Raw genomic sequence first — 17,121 nt, 5'->3', positions numbered from 1 at the left:
CTGCAAGACAGAACACAAAATACTGTAAAAGCACATCTATAGGGGAACAGAAGATAGTCTTCTTTAGTGGTATTCAACATAAGCCAAGGGCCTAATCTTAGTATTCTCCTCTTTCAAAAAGAGTTTCATCTACAGCCAATGCAAGTACATTCTGTTGACCAAAGAGCTCTGGCCATATCAGCCCTGATATGACCATGGCCTCTATGGCTAGACACTATAATAATGGAAACTATAGCCATAGAGCCAAGGACGCATGTGTGCCGTTGTATTGTATACGTGATGAATAATGAACGGTTGGAACTAATGAAATGGTGGTATTAATGAACACGGATTCATAATCAGTTTGATCATACCTAACTATAAAATAGTCTACACTACATAGGAATACAGGCAATATGCTGCCATAGTAGAGAACCTCCTGCAGTTTATAAGGCCCCAGAGGAATGCCAATACTGAGAAGGACCGTTTCCCTCAAGGACTGCCGGGGCGGCAGGGTAGCCTAGGGTAGCCGAGTGTTGGACTAGTAACCGAAAGGTTGCAAGGATTAACTGCTGCCCCATATCGCCAAACATTACCCCCTCCCCAAACTGGCTGTGTAAAACACTTAGGAGCAGATGAGGGGTTAGGTCTCGCTACCTGCCTGCGGGGGAGTTAAGGATTCTGCATGCTTCAGTTCGTCTGTGCTCGCATAGTCCCTAACAAGACCTTCACTTCACTTGAAAAATGAGAAAAGGAGGCACGCAGAGGCCAAATCAAGCTCTGTGCCTCATATATATATATATATATATCTTCTTTTTTTTTACATAATTGGTTGACAGTAGGTTGGGGCAGTACGTCCTGTATAAAACAAACTCACTCCTTTGACAACCTCCTTCACAATAGCTCTGCTCCGCTAAGCACAATAAGCATGAAAGCTCTGAAGACTGGAGGCTGCTTTGCAGTAAATGCTGTACGGCCACTTCAGATGTCAGATTGACCATGCAGAGCCTTTATTTGTTGTTTTCAAAAGGGAGACTGAAGAGTGGGGAGGAAGGCTAGGTAAGGGTCAGGACTGGGAGACTGAAGAGTGGGGAGGAAGGCTAGGTAAGGGTCAGGACTGGGAGACTGAAGAGTGGGGAGGAAGGCTAGGTAAGGGTCAGGACTGGGAGACTGAAGAGTGGGGAGGAAGGCTAGGTAAGGGTCAGGACTGGGAGACTGAAGAGTGGGGAGGAAGGCTAGGTAAGGGTCAGGACTGGGAGACTGAAGAGTGGGGAGGAAGGCTAGGTAAGGGTCAGGACTGGGAGACTGAAGAGTGCAGCTAGTGCACAAAGGGTGTGAGGAGGAACACGTGTGCCAAGATTTAAGAACTTCTGCAAAAGAGCCACGCTGCTGTCTGCAGAGTCACCAATATCACCATTTTGGCTCCCGAGTGGCGCAGCGGTCTAAGGCACTGCATCTCAGTGCAAGAGGTGTCATTACAGATCCTGGTTCGATGCTAGGCTGTATCACAACTGGCCGTGATTGGGAGTCCCATAGGGCGGCTCACAATTTGCCCAGTGTCGTCCAGGGTAGGCAGTCATTGTATTTGTTCTTTTCTTAACTGACTTGCCTAGTTAAATAAAGGTTACATAAAAAAATATTGGGCTGATAAAGAAAGCATGGTCGGCTTGCTTTACTGTGGAACTCAGGGAGAAATGTCTCTCTCAGTCACCGCACAGACAAAGAGTGGGCTGAGATGGACATGTGAATGTGTTTCTCTCCAGTCCTTCTCACATCACTCTCTCTGGGAGAGGGACACAAGCCCACATGGGCAGACTTTGACTGGGTTCAGTAGAAAAACATGGACAGCAATTTTGGAGAGAAGGAATGAAACAACCAAAAATGTATGCAGGCGTAAGTGGGTGTATGCCGCGCCTGAATCACTGACCACACTTTAGGCTCTGACAGAGGCCCAGTCAATCCAAGGGGGTGTTTCTTTCCTTAGAAGTCTCTGTGGTCAGTGAGTGCAAGGGATCTTTAAAAAAAAAACATCACACTGATATGCGATACGTAGTCTTCATTTTGATTTTGGCACAGGAAGAGGCCAGGTGGGAGTGTCTGTACTGTAGAGTGCTCTGGCTGCTCATGGGTTTTGACTAGATGGGATACAGCTTTTGTAAAAAAAAATAAAAAAAAAAAACTTTCCCTAGCAGGTTAGGATAATTAGCATAGCAGGTTAAGGTTAGGAAGGGTTAGGGATAGCTAAAATACACCAAAAACATATTTTGACATTCATTTCACAAAAGCTATACATCTCTTATAGCCATGACCCAGCTAAAGGAGGCAGCTAGGGCCAGAGGGATTTTAATACCTTGCATGACTTGTGTGTGTACCAACCTACTCCACTAACCCCACCCCCACTCCTCCAGCCAAACCAAAGTTAGAACAGTAGAACATAGAATTGAACATCTTAATTCAATGGGATGAAACATGCCCTCCAAAGGGCACTCAGGATAGTATAACTATTCCCTGCTGTTTCTGTTAAAGGCAGATCACTGATCTATAATTACTCCAGGACCTACCCAGCACTCAGACACTTACAAGGGAGAACTAGGCCTAAGTGCTGTTAGGCCAGAAACCAATGTGCCCCCCCCCCCCCCCCCATCACAACCAGCAAGCCAGGGCCTGAGGAGCACATGGCATCCAGAACAAACAGAGTACACTTCAGTGAATCACCCCTGGCCTTCTATGAATCAGACAGCCTTGTAATGTTGTCTTCCTCCCAGCCGTCTACAGTCTACGAAATTGACCAGACCAAACACACTCGGCCTGCTGGAGTAACGAAAGAAAACCAAGGTTACTGTATGACGCTAGGCCTATCTGATGAAATCAAAGCAATTATAACCTAACCACTTCACTTAGGTGCTGTTTGCTAGCTACAGCTCATTTATTTAGCAGTTTATCTAAAAATGTATTTGGTATAAAAAAGAAGGAAGCGTGTGTGTTCCTGGGTTTGTTTGTTCAGTTAACCCTGCTGTAATCTTACAGTCTACACACCGGAGAGAGCTTGTGTCAATACTGGACACCTGTGGTTGTTCCCACTGGTTTATCACCTCATAAGAACAGTACCAGGAACAGAAAAACAATAACCATCAATGTCAATGTATTATTATTCATCCCCACAAACCTCCAGCCTGCTCTCAGTTTCAAAATCAACATCTCTGGAACATCTGTCAGACGGTTGGAGTTTGTGAGAAGCAGCACTCTGTTCGAAACAACGTTTAACACCTACAGGCCTAAAAGTGCATCCTTGAGACATCTGTACGCGGTTGTTAGGCTATACGGTATGATTGATAGTATAGAGGAGGGGAGTTCAGTTCTATACTGGTCTGTATCTGGGAGCGGGAGTAGAGAGAAAAGGTCATTGGAGCAGGCCCCGTTTGGTTTACATGTCCTAATGCTTTTTACCAGGGAAAGAAGTCAGACATTGCGTAACACTGCTAGGGTTACATAATGTACCCAAACTTGGACGAAACAATTCTTGGCAGGTTCCGAGCTTTCACTCTGCCTCTGCAATGAGGCCATGTTCCATTAGAGAGACAGAATGAACATGCCTAAGAGTTCTCGGGCAGTGGTATCAGGTACATGTGATTGGCAGGTTTCCCACCATCAGTCAATAGGAATCAAAGCCTTCCAGGGAAGAGGGAACACAAAGGAGGGGCAAACAAGTACTTTTTCAGTGTAATGTAATGCTACTGATGCTTAGAGCTAAAGGTCTCACTGGTAGAGACCGTTGAGAGTGTATTTTTTTAATTTTTACATTGCATCTAGGCTTAGGCCTAAATGTTCTCAACCACTACTGGAACCACTAAGAGGCACTAGCCTACAGAATTCATAGGCCTAATCAAAAAGAGAGTGAAAAACATTGACGCTAGATGCACCCTCCAGAAGGGACATGGAGAACAGAAACCAGACACGGTACAAGCTGCTTCAGAAATACTTAGTGGAACTGAATGTAGAAATTACCTTCCAACCCAAATCTGCAGGATCCCTGTTAACTGACCTGCTATATCAGAACAGACCATTGCCTTGAAGAGGTGTTATTGACAGCAAATTTGACAATTTGTACAAGGTAATTAATGCTTGACTCTATCAAGTGCTTTATCAACCTTGCCTCCATTATTCACCTTCAATGGAACATTTCCAAAACAGTCTGAATGTTTCCTCCCATTTGTAGACTCGCTGTAGCGCTCACAGTTTGTGTGCAGGCATGAATTAAGACAGGAACTGATGATGCTCATTATCTGGTGACCACAGATCAAAATCTAAGAGGAAATGTTTTTTGAAAAGGTGAAGAAATTAAACTGACATGGTGTACAAATGGCCATGCATGACCAGGTTATGTATATTTTGTGTTGAACAACCTGCGTGTCCCATCTTGAGCATCTTGCCCTCAACACCACCTTGCATTAAATTTCACTGTGGTTTTATTTTAATTGTCTACTTGTTTTGCCCACATGCAATGCACACGTAGGCAGGTCAGATGGCCAGATATTAGTGTGTGCAGAGACTTAAAACATCAAGCATGTTTGTTTTGTGATTCCTCTGTGCATGGCCATTTTAGCTTCCTTCCACTTGTCAAAATTCAGTGGCACCGTCTCTGCACAGACCCTAATACAGCAGCACACAGTGCCTGCACAGCCATTGGCCTTGTGATAAGATAGGACGCCCACACACAGTCAAACAGAACATACACAGACTGAACACTTGTCTATACGCACATGGTAGCACGGCCTGCAAGTATAACTGGGACAATGAACCGAAAATTGTCAACACCAACCAAACCGACCACTTATCATGGACATTTTGCTGATATCATTCATTACAATAAATACCCTATAGGGGCCTACTAGAGAAATGTGAAGTTTTAAATTAAATACGTTTTCTAATATGGGTGATTGTTGATGGGAAACTGATAGCTACAACATTCAAAGTAGTAATATTAAGGGTAATAAATAAAAAATAAAAACTGACCCACATTAATGTTAACTTATAGTTCAATGTATTGTTATCATGACAATAGTCAATTTATCGTTATATGGATTTTTGCCCAGCTCTACCTACAAGTCTGACTGCAAGAGTGTGAGCACAACCAGAACAAGCATGCTGAATTACTAGGGCACTGAGTGTGTTAAACAAACATCCCTGCACTGCTATTCATAAAGCGACATGTTGGATAGCTACATTTTGAAAGCACTATCAGAATATTTTTATTTTATGTTTTAGAAAGAAACATTTAACACAGAGCAAAGGGCTTGCTCCAGCAACTAGTGAGGTGGTGGAACTTCACCTGATTGGTCTTTACTGACAGACTCTTTACATGGGGGTCTAAAGTCTAATCGTATCAATTTAGCTAGGGTCCCCAGCCTGGCTCTAATGCCTTGGCTTCATCTTATGGCATGGTTAGATTAGCCAACTAGTGTGACTTAATGGCTAGGTTGTTGAATAAATGCTGTACACTACATTATCTGTAATTTTACCCCTACTACAAAAACAGGAGACTAGCTAATACTACAGTAGCTACTTCAAGCAATTTAACAACATACTATATTAGCCTTAGCTTAGTTGGAGTCGACACTAGTTAACTAGGCATAAAATATATAACTGGTTGTTAGCTAGCCAACCAGCCAAGTATACTAGCTAACGTTAGCTAGCCTAATAACCATTTAGCCAAAAATATCAGCTAGCTAACTAGTTGTAAATATTAGCTAGGTGTTAACCACTAAACCCATTAGCTAACTAGTTAGCCAATATGTCAATTCCTCCCACTAAGGTTCAGTATCGTAAGTTAGGTTAGCTACTTACCCTTTGAAGTGGGTCAATACTACACAGTAACGTGAAAATGCACCACAATAGGGCCCGACTGCTAACCGTCCAGTCCATCATACAGTCCAGACGGGGTAGTACGAGTTACATAGAATGCAATGCGTCGATACAACCAAGTTTTAAAGAGGCATTCCCAAAGAGTTACGATATCAAAACATTTCAGTTTGTCTGTGGCGTTGCTACTCTTCTCGCTTCGGTAATCAAGTGTCTCTGGCTCTGTGCCGGTCCAACTTGCATCTTCCTGAAATGAATATGTGGGTGTTGGACTTAGATTGCGAAGTCCGAAACAGTGGAGGAGGGGGGGAAATTCTAGGATGTCTCTCCACCAATAAGTACACAGCTAGCTACCGGATATGCTTTGCATGCAAGTATAAATTCGTCGGGGGTCTTCCGGTCACATTACATCAAGCAAGAGGAACATGGAGCGTACGTCTGACGCATGGCTCAATCTGTGCAGACTAAACTCGATTTTCTTTTTTTACCCATATTGTTTGATGGACGCCAGAAGATTATACATTGAAAACTGTAGTGAGTGAACGTCAACTAAATCCCTATTATGTAACTTGGCAAGGAACTCAGTAAAAAGGCCAGTAGCTAATGGCTAACTAGCTACTTACGACTCGTTCAAGGTAAGGTTCATTTATCGACATCTGGATTGACTTTAAACATCCTTGATGCTAAATCATTTCGTTAATGTTTTGATTCTATTCCCCAGGAAAGTCGGAGGCCATTACGAGCACCACAATCATGTGCGGAGACTGCGCACGTGGTCCGCAGCATGGCCCTCGAGTCCACGTTGGGACCATGGAACCCCTTGTGTTCTCTTGAGGTAGTTGCATGCAATGGCAATCCAATAACCTTAGAAAATATCCATGGTTGTATGAATGATGTTTTAACGCGTTAGACTTCTGATTGACAGTGAAGTTGACTTTTGTTGTTCTGACTCCTAACCCAGGTATGGACATCAATGTGGTTGTCTCCAGTCTTGGTGAATAACTTTGTGCTTATTTTTGCCTTTGCGACTTCAGGGAAACGTAGAGTTAATGTGGCTTGTCTTGGAGCAGGTGACGTGTAAGTGGCGCCTTTCTACGAAGGAACCCTGCATCATTCAGGTTTCCCTCAAAGACATGAAGGTGAATACTGTGATCTCGACATCTGTAGTGCAATGGGGGGTGGCTTTATGAATGATGTTTAATGCGTTAGACTTCTGATTGATGGTGAAGTTACCTTTTGTATTCTGACATAACCCATTCTCATATCAAACTGACTGACTGTTTGAAATAGTAGGCTTATTTGTGTTTTTTTTTTCTCTTCGTGGATCTAGATGCAGTCATGGGAGTCCAATGTGGTGCAAAATGAATACCATGGAGCGACTTCAACTAATACAACTCTGTTTATTGAACATTAAGTTATCCAATAAAGTCATATTTGTAGTGGACTGTTATGTTTTAATTTATATCGTAACTGTATGCACTGTCTTTGAACCAGCAGAGCCCTCTCCATGGCTCTGTAGGCCAAGCTACAGCTGCAAGAACAAATCAAAGGCTTGTTATAACTGGGGTTACTTGGCATTTCATCCCAAGTTTCTCTTTTAAATGCAACTCACATCTACTCACTAATATTTGTCATGTGTGTATTCTGAGCTTTAATCTGAATACTTGGTGATTTTGAAGTACCATTCCCTAATTTTAGAGCTACAAGGAATAAACCAGTATTGTTATAGAAAGATTAAATCAACTTTTTTTTTTAGCTCTGCATACTATTTATTCAGTGACATTTTAATGTCCCTATAACTCAAAAGCACAAGTCACGATGGCCCAAACAACCACTCATTAGTTTGAATGAGCCTAGGATGAGGTACTGTTGTCAAAGCATGCCTGGTTACATGCAAGCAATGTTTTATTGATCAGAACTGTAGTGACATCGCTCAACGCAACTGAAATTCCAGTTTATATATTTTTCCCGTCACTGCAACTGTAATGATCGGTAGTGTATGAGGAAAGAACCTATGACATGACTTAGCTGTAAACATTTGACTAGAATTTCTTGTTATTCAAGTGGCACTAAAGCCTCACACACACATTTGAACAAAGTTGTGGCAAACAACCCAAATGTCACCGGTAAAAAACCATCTGCGCCAGTCATTGCTTGATATTTGAAATGGTTTATTTTTCACATGTACATAGCATGAAGTCAGGTATTTCAAGACAGGAAATTGATAAAGAAAAGCAGTCATATTTACTGAATGGCTCATGTTTCCATTGGTTGAGCGGTATGGCTAACATAAGTTATGGCTGTTTGAATCACCAGCTGCAGGCGTCTAAACATGTTCAGAATCTGAGTGTGGAAGCTGTAACGTATCCTAGCTGGTGAACGTGGTCTAAGAAAGTGGTGCTCAATGGCCGGGCCCTGGGATGTTGCTGATCAGTCCCTCCGATGGGTGTCTGACAATGGAGTAATGTAGCGCAGTGGTGCTCCAAAGAGGAAACGCATAGCTTTGGCAGCAACTAAGCATACCTTGTCCGGACCAGAATGGACCACAGGGCAGGAGCCTATCTCCTGTTTCTGTATTGTGAGACTTGCTGTACAAGTTCACCCCCTGAATAAGACACCAGATTTGCCAGTTGCTGGTACAAAAAAGGTTGAGAAACAGTTTTAAAAAGAGATGTGTGTGAAAGTGCTGCTTGGCCTATAAGACGAGACAAATGCATTTGACTGCGTTTTAAAACAGTTGATAGAAAATGAACTCCAGAAATATCTCCTGCCACTGCCAAAGTAATGACTCGATTCAATCAGATCAAGCATTTACCAGGGTTAGATGACACCCGCAAAGCTAATGTTTTGGAGGTGTAACTGTTGAAGCTGTGAAATCGGTGAGCAGCTGCTCTTGTGATCATTGTCACAAAGCCACACCGGCCCACACATTAGAAGTTCAGAATGAGAAAGTATAGTCTATATAGAAAATGACACTCAAATTGAAAATCATTCAAAAAAAAAACTAACAGCCTAATTAAGGTGTAGAAAACATCTCACATTCCAATGTTGGAACTTGTAAGCTGGTCTGCATAGGATTTCTCTTAATGCGACTCAAAACACAATGGTAATGTCTGCTTTAGGTAGAATTCCAGAAGCCGCTTGTGGATTTGACTGCTCTAATGCAGTTCCACCAGCAAAACAACCATTATGCAGATGTCGCCTAAAGCGGATCTGATTGAATCGAGCCCTAGGTCAGCAGTCTATTAGGGTCCTTTATATTTGACCCAGTTAGGGAACTGCCTGCTTTACATGTACAGGTACATTCATTAGGCCTTCTGTCTACACTCTACACACCTCTTTTGACATCATAGCTGTAAGACTTGTGACAATACATAGATTTATGGTTGGTATTTGTACACCTCGTCAACAATGTGGTTTGACTTCAGAATGGCTGAGGCAATGGTGGACAGAAGACACTGAAGGCCCTATGCATTTGATGAAAGCTCCCAAGCTATACAGTCAGTAACTACTATATATAGCCTTCATCTGTGACTTACTCGGGTTTCATACCCATGCCACAAGAGTGTGAGCACGCTGAGCTAAAGCATAGACATCTTGAGGATCCAACACACATTTTCAGGTCTCAGGCAAGGGTATTCATCCCAGGCTATTCAGTAACTACCACATGCCTGCCTTCTGCAGTTTGAGTTGTTTTGGGGGTAGGATGGTATTGTTGATCGATGCACAGTGGCGTTGACCTGTTTGCATAAGGAATGCCACGCTATGGATGGGGAGGGGGCGGAGAAAGGGATAGACATTGTCTCACAATGCCCATATGTGCATTAGATGATGAAGCATGTGACAAATCACACACACAGCCTTCTCTCTATGACCATCTACACCCATTCTTTTTTCATGGGTTTCGGGTCTGAAAGTCAATGGAAAAAGAAATGCAGGGCATATCATGGAATTCGATTAGTACACACACTTTTCATGTTCATCTATGACGTTTGGTGTAGCTGCTGTATATCACAGGTAGTGTGGTTCTTCAGTTTACACTGCATGGCAATTTGTCTGACCACACACACACTTACAATCCAAATGCTCTGTGAATCCATGACCTGTCTGACACCGTCCTCAGATTAATATTCCCTCAAACCAATGATGCAGTATTTCCCAGCCAAGTGAGAAGTAAGCAGGCTGTCTCTCTCCATCTCTCTGCCTTTCTTCACTTCCTGGTAGAGGATCCACAGTCTGGAGTGGCTGTGGGATTGGCCCACTGTCCTGAGGGAAGGAAAGTAAGCCCCGCCCACTGCGACGCTGGCACCAGTGGTTACTGGGATGTCAGGTCGCCAGTGACTTATCCTTAGCAACACCCCAGAAACGGAGAGTCTTGTTGTCTTCACACGTCAAAGAGTTCAGGCTCCGAGAGGTCTGGGTCCCTCAAGGCATCGGTCGATGTTGTCACAGTAGCCAGGTTGGCATTAGAACGGGTGTCCATGGCAGAGTGCATGATGGGTAGCCAGAGGTCATCCATGTTTGGCATCACAAATATTTTCTGTGAGAACAAAAATGAGAACTTGAGTAACTAGGAGTAAAACAGAAAACACTTCAAGCTAAAGGTGTGCCACAAATATTTATTACATTTATGATAAGCCTTTTGTCTGTATGTTTGACAAGAACACAAATCTTAGTTTATCACTTGAATGCTGAACGAGGTGCTTTGGTCTAGCTGGTATCACAAAATAGCAATTTATAGTAGTTATACAGTATGTGTTTCTGTGAAAACAACAAACAGGCCTCAACACCAGTTACAGCAGAAAGGCAGATTTCGGACAAAAACCCAGGAGACTGCAGTCAATCTTATTCTGTGTGATTGGATTTGGGGATTGTCTGGAGTCTGGTATTTTTGGGAAGCCATACATAGTCACTCACAACTGATGTGTGCGTACTTCTGTGCCTGAGTGTGTGTGGTAAGGATAATAATAATGTAGCGAAGTCTCAAACAGGGATACATGTAATTCTACTTCGTAGCCTGGCAGAATAACTGAGTTGTGAACAGGTGTGCCTCAGGGCAGAGTTCTAGGAGCAGCCTGATCATTATATGAAGACAGAGAGCCACAAGCATACTGTCTTTGAAGTACAGCTTGGTGGGATGCTGTAAATACATCACACACCACTCTTATGTTGTCCCAGTCCCATCATTGTCTAACACTGGGAAGACATTCACTTTGTTGACAAGGGAAGAGATGCAAAGCTAAGAGAAATTGAAAGCTTTCGATACATATTGAACAAAAGATACATTCATGTGATGATATGATTAATCAAATTGTATTAACAAATAGTTAGGGGGACTTAGATCTTTCTGACCAGGAAAGACTATAGAGCCCGAGATGTTCCCAGGCAGATCCCATGTTCAGGAAAAGCTCAGTCAAAGCTCCTGGATTTCAGATCACACAATACAGTTATTACATAATCCAAGTAGAGAGCTGTTAATGCTCTACTCTCCCTGGTCTCAGCGTACCTGAAACTCCTGATCCAGTTTCTTCTCGATCCAGTCGGTGACGTGGGCCAGCGTGACCTCCCTCTCACCCAGCTTGGGCCGGGCTTTCAGCTCCAAGTGGGGGGGATTCCTGAAGCCATACCTGGACGGGGAAGGTTCCCTATGTTACACCCATTGGCTTACTGTATCCTAATATCCTGGGGAAGGTTTCTCTTATACCCGTTGAACTAGTAAGCTACTAGTCTTCCTTTTTATAATGCTTTGACTCCTCTACTTCATATTACCAGCAGAGGACATGTGGGCTACTGTGTCAACAAGCCAGGCTAAGCCCTTCTGTATCTCTATAGCTGAATAACATGCATATTCACACTGGATATTCAATATTCAGACCTTACCCCTGGAGCGGAATGTACCAAATTCTGTCTGCGGGGGTAGGTGCTAAGTATACTGTATGAGGGTGATGGGGCGTTCTATATCCTAATGGTGGGGGGAGGTGGTATGTAACTGTATGAAGGTATTGTGACGTACCATTATCCTGTCAGTGAGGGGAGGTGGGATGGATGGAACGTACCATATCCTGTCGGTGGGTGGGGGTGGTATGTTGACAGCCAGCATCCCGCGGCACTCCAGCACCTCCACGGTGAGAAGCAGTGGCGTGTTGGACACCTCCTCGATCTTCTTCTTGATAAACTCTGTCTCCGTGGCCTTCTGGAAGTACTTAGACTTGGCGATCTTGTCCACAAACCTCATGATCTTACTGGGCCGGTGGCCTCCGACGAAACTGTGAGGGAAGAGGAGGAGATGAAGTAATAGGAGGAAGAAGAAGGAGAGAGAGGAGATGGAGAACGAGGGAGAGGAGGGGAAGTGAAGGAGGTGAAAGAGGTGTCGGAAAAGGAAGAGGAGGGAGTGAGTCAGCATCATCAGATATTCATTAGTCTCTCCCTCCACCCACTATACAGGGCAGTGAGTGGGTACATTCTGTCACTCTGGGCCGGAAAGCAGTTCCTGCCTGTATCTGTTTGTGGCACTTAGGACAATACCTTAAACCGGGCTGTAAAATAAAGTATAACCAACAATTGCTGCACGATTATTAGCCTGCATAATTGACTGTGTTCTCTGTTTCTTCTTCATTGTAATATAACACACAAATGGAAACAGAGACAGACACGGCCTGATGCTAATGATGTTCTCACCCCTCCGCCCCCAGCATGTCCATGGGGATTTCTGGGGGATCCTCTTCGTCAGACGATCCAGCACTGGAGGACTCTTCGTCACTATCTGCCAGGCAGTAGGCCCGAGGTCTGGGCCTTTACACACACAAAACATGAGAACAAAGGGGATGAGTATTAGTCAGCTTTAAGAAATGGAAGTGGAAAACAGATGAAATTAGTATGAGCAATTGTCTGTTGTTATTGGGGAGCGGTGTTGGCAGCATTTGTGCCTAGGAAGCCCTCAGCAAATCCAGTCTGGACACAGCAGTTCGTTCCAACGGTCAAAGCTGACACTCCTTCAGTACTGAACGGGGACTAACATTTACCCTAGACTAAAGCCTAAAGGACTCCCATGTGGTACAGCATGAGAAGTCATGTTTCTGCTCACAAGGCCATGCCCACTGTTTGCAGAGGGAGTTTCTTCCCTTTTCGTCAAAACAAGTACACTCCAAAGAGGATTCGCTGAGCAGCTCAAAGACTATCATCAAATCCCTTATTAAACATTCCCAGAACGATTGATCCCTCAGAGGCCTTGGCTGGGAAATAGCCTGGTCAGTGGTCACCAACCGGTTGATCACGATCGACTGGTCGATCTCCAAGGCATTCCTAGTAGATCACCAAACATTTCTGTAAAAAAAAACAATAATAAAGCCTTGTGTTCCTTTTTTCCCGTTTCACTGTTGGTGGTAGGTGCACTTGATTCAGCATCATTAGTTGCACCAGGAAGGCAGTGTTCCCATTCTTTTACAATTTCATGCATCTGAAGGTAGAACTCAGACAACACAGCAGGCCCAAAAAGCAAATCAAGTGCACCTATAGGCCTACCACTGGCCAATCAGGTAGCTCAGACCACCGTGTGTGCACAGTTTCCTCGAGCCATAGATGGTAAAAAGAAGCCCAGAATGCACAGTAAAGTTGATACTGTGAGATTTCAAAAAGTTTACGAATAAAGCAAAGAGCTGCTGTTTTTGTGAGCAAGTTTATGTTTAAGTTGTCATTCAGCACCGTCAACACTTTAACCAATAAAATGTGCGTTCTCCCTACTTCCACTAAAACTAGCACTGCAGCTGCATTGAAGGAGTAGTCGATAGCAGAGTGCTCAGATAAGCTTGCATTGCTATTACCAGTGTGATCATATACCTAAATGTTTTAAATATCATTTCAAAATGGTCTGAGAAGAACAACATTGGCAGGGCAATTCAAGCATAGCAATATGCAATGATAATGTGTTGGGCCTATAGCCTACTGCACAAACCTCATTGTTACAGAACTGTTTGTAATGGGCTTACGTTTAAGTCATGTTTGAGCTGTAGATATCGGCTTGCATTTGACTCAGAAAGTGATCTCGACTCAGAAAAGGTTGGTGATCACTGCCATAGAAGATGGCAAGACAGCACAAACAGATCTGGTACCAGACTCATTCCTTGCCGGGGCTTTTAAAGGATCAACTGGCTTGCAGGGAAGCTGATTCCATGAGACAAAAGAGGGTGAAATATGAAAAGAGAAAAAAAGAGGGATGATTTCAGTATACCAGGCAGAAAGAAATCTTTCCCAAACTCACCAGCAATAAGACACATCCACCGAGGTCAGAGGTAGAATCCAGAGAGAGAGGGAATAAAGGAATGAAAGAAGAAAAAATTTGCAAATGTGACAGTTAACAATGCCTCTCTCATTCAAACGCAGTGTTTTCAATCCTGTTCATGTGATGCAGGTTTTTGGTCCAGCCCAGCACTAACACACCTATTCTTGAATCATGTGTGTTGATGTGGGCTGGAACAAAAGCCTGCATATCCTATGAGCGTAGAACAACACTGAACAGACCCTATCAATTCAGCCATTAGCACATGCTCAAAGGCCATGCTGTTGATCTAGATTTACAGCAATTTTTTTTGTAACTCTCATTACCCCCTCCCAGCATCATTATCCCCTCCCAGCATCATTATCCCCTCCCAGCATCATTATCCCCTCCCAGCATCCACTAATTGACTAATAGCATTTTGGAAGTCAAACAAAACACGTTAACAGTTCCAGATGAAGTCAGGCAGTGAATGGAGCCAATAAGTATTTAGAAAGGTGTTGCTAAGGTACACTCTGTTCAGTATCATACATCCTGAATGCCACTAATCCTCACATGTATTGCCTACATAACCAAAGAGGTGCACATACTTTAAAGTACTATATAAGTCAGTTACTTGATTTTAAGATTTATAATATCTCCCTGAGTGCTCTTTTTAACACATAGTAAATAGAACATTTTAAATACAACATATCTCTATGTCCTTACCCCTCGCTCCCCCAGCCCCATCTCCCTCCCCCCTCCTATCTACTCACCCTCCTCCCTCCCCTGCTCCTCCAGCCCCATCTCCCTCCTATCTACTCACCCCCTCCCTCCCCTGCTCCCCCAGCCCCATCTCCCTCCTATCTACTCACCCCTCCCTCCCCTGCTCCCCCAGCCCCATCTCCCTCCTATCTACTCACCCCTCACTCCCCTGCTCCCCCAGCCCCTCTCCCTCCTTCTACTCACCCCTCCTCCCCTGCTCCCCAGCCCCATCTCCCTCCTATCTACTCACCCCTCACTCTCCTGCTCCCCCAGCCCCATCTCCCTCCTATCCTACTCACCCCTCACTCCCCTGCTCCCCCAGCCCCTCTCCCTCCTTCCTACTCACCCCTCACTCCCCTGCTCCCCCAGCCCCATCTCCCTCCTATCTACTCACCCCTCACTCCCCTGCTCCCCCAGCCCCTCTCCCTCCTATCTACTCACCCCTCTCTCCCCTGCTCCCCCAGCCCCATCTCCCTCCTACCTACTCACCCTCACTCCTCCCCCTGCTCCCCCAGCCCCTCTCCCTCCTTCTACTCACCCCTCTCTCCCCTGCTCCCCCAGCCCCATCTCCCTCCTATCTACTCACCCCTCACTCCCTGCTCCTCCAGCCCCAGCCCCATCTCCCTCCTATCTACTCACCCCTCACTCCCCTGCTCCTCCAGCCCCATCTCCCTCCTTCCTACTCACCCCTCTCTCCCCTGCTCCTCCAGCCCCATCTCCCTCCTATCTACTCACCCCTCCCTGCTCCCCCAGCCCCATCTCCCTCCTATCTACTCACCCCTCACTCCCCTGCTCCCCCAGCCCCATCTCCCTCCTATCTACTCACCCCTCACTCCCCTGCTCCCCCAGCCCCTCTCCCTCCTTCCTACTCACCCCTCTCTCCCCTGCTCCCCCAGCCCCATCTCCCTCCTATCTACTCACCCCTCACTCTCCTGCTCCTCCAGCCCCTCTCCCTCCTTCCTACTCACCCCTCTCCCCTGCTCCCCCCCCCCCCCAGCCCCATCTCCCTCCTTCCTACTCACCCCTCACTCCCCTGCTCCCCCAGCCCCTCTCCCTCCTTCCTACTCACCCCTCTCTCCCCTGCTCCCCCAGCCCCTCTCCCTCCTTCCTCTACTCACCCCTCACTCCCCTGCTCCCCCAGCCCCATCTCCCTCCTATCTACTCACCCCTCTCTCCCCTGCTCCCCCAGCCCCATCTCCCTCCTATCTACTCACCCCTCTCCCCCCTGCTCCCCCAGCCCCTCTCCCTCCTTCCTACTCACCCCTCTCTCCCCTGCTCCCCCAGCCCCATCTCCCTCCTTCCTACTCACCCCTCTCTCCCCTGCTCCCCCAGCCCCATCTCCCTCCTATCTACTCACCCCTCACTCCCGTGCTTCCCCAGCCCCTCTCCTTCCTTCCTTCCTACTCACCCCTCTCTCCCCTGCTCCCCCAGCCCCTCTCCCTCCTCCATACTCACCCCTCTTTCCCCTGCTCCTCCAGCCCCTCTCCCTCCGCCATACTCACCCCTCTCTCCTCTGCTCCCCAAGTCCCTCCTCCATACTCACCCATCTTTCCCATGCTGCCCCAGCCCCTCTCCCTCCTTCCTTCCTACTCACCCCTCTCTCCCCTGCTCCCCCACCCCTCCTCCCTCCTCCATACTCACCCCTCTTTTCCCCTGCTCCTCCAGCCCCTCTCCCATACTCACCCCTCTTTCCCCTACTCCCCCAGCCCCTCTCCCTCTTCCATACTCACCCCTCTCTCCCCTGCTCCCCCAGCCCCTCTCCCTCCTCCATACTCACCCCTCTTTCCCCTGCTCCCCCAGCCCCTCTCCCTCCTCCATACTCACCCCTCTTTCCCCTGCTCCCCCAGCCCCTCTCCCTCCTCCATACTCACCCCTCTTTCCCCTGCTCCCCCAGCCCCTCTCCCTCCTCCATACTCACCCCTCTTTCCCCTGCTCCCCCAGCCCCTCTCCCTCCTCCATACTCACCCCTTTCTTCTCCTGCTCCCCCAGCCCCTCTCCCTCCTCCATACTCACCCCTCTTTCCCCCCCTGCTCCCCCAGCCCCTCTCCCTCCTCCATACTCACCCCTCTCTTCCCCTGCTCCCCCAGCCCCTCTCCCTCCTCCATACTCACCCCTCTTTCCCCTGCTCCCCCCAGCCACTCTACCTACCTCCTCCATACTCACCCCTCTTTCCCCTGCTCCCCCAGCCCCTCTCCTTCCTTCCCCAGACGGGCCAAGTTCATCTTGGTCTCCAGGGTCATGATGAAGGAACCAGTGTAGGATACTCC

At 46.3% G+C, this 17,121-nt stretch overlaps 2 protein-coding genes, 1 long non-coding RNA gene and 1 other non-coding gene across 4 annotated transcripts in view; 2 read left to right on the top strand and 2 right to left on the bottom strand.

Annotated features, from left to right (window-relative positions):
• Nucleotides 1-6,153, bottom strand: part of LOC109881302 (serine/threonine-protein kinase/endoribonuclease IRE1) — a 29,088-nt gene extending 22,935 nt beyond the window's left edge. The window contains exon 1 of the mRNA XM_031813852.1: nt 5,824-6,153. Within this exon, the coding sequence (XP_031669712.1) occupies nt 5,824-5,904 (81 nt within the window). The 5' untranslated portion in view covers nt 5,905-6,153. The remainder of the gene's footprint in view (nt 1-5,823) is intronic.
• A 78-nt stretch (nt 6,154-6,231) lies between these two features.
• Nucleotides 6,232-7,593, top strand: LOC116359907 (uncharacterized). The gene is made up of 4 exons (XR_004206803.1): nt 6,232-6,473; nt 6,560-6,673; nt 6,873-6,977; nt 7,169-7,593. It is a non-coding gene; the product is annotated as an uncharacterized LOC116359907 (long non-coding RNA).
• Nucleotides 7,313-7,454, top strand: LOC116360036 (small nucleolar RNA SNORA50). The gene has a single exon (XR_004206878.1). It is a non-coding gene; the product is annotated as a small nucleolar RNA SNORA50 (small nucleolar RNA).
• A 399-nt stretch (nt 7,594-7,992) lies between the features above and the next one.
• LOC116359906 (testis-expressed protein 2-like) lies at nt 7,993-17,121 on the bottom strand. Its single transcript, XM_031813862.1, has 5 exons — nt 17,018-17,121; nt 12,517-12,624; nt 11,895-12,104; nt 11,345-11,465; nt 7,993-10,378 (listed from the first exon to the last, which is right to left on the bottom strand). The coding sequence occupies exons 1-5, from the start codon at nt 17,092-17,094 to the stop codon at nt 10,223-10,225; spliced, it is 672 nt and encodes a 223-aa protein (XP_031669722.1). The 5' UTR covers nt 17,095-17,121; the 3' UTR covers nt 7,993-10,222.

This window comes from Oncorhynchus kisutch, unplaced genomic scaffold (assembly GCF_002021735.2).
Source record: "Oncorhynchus kisutch isolate 150728-3 unplaced genomic scaffold, Okis_V2 Okis06b-Okis10b_hom, whole genome shotgun sequence".
NCBI lineage: Eukaryota > Metazoa > Chordata > Actinopteri > Salmoniformes > Salmonidae > Oncorhynchus > Oncorhynchus kisutch.
This window is presented reverse-complemented; position numbering and strand designations above follow the sequence as displayed.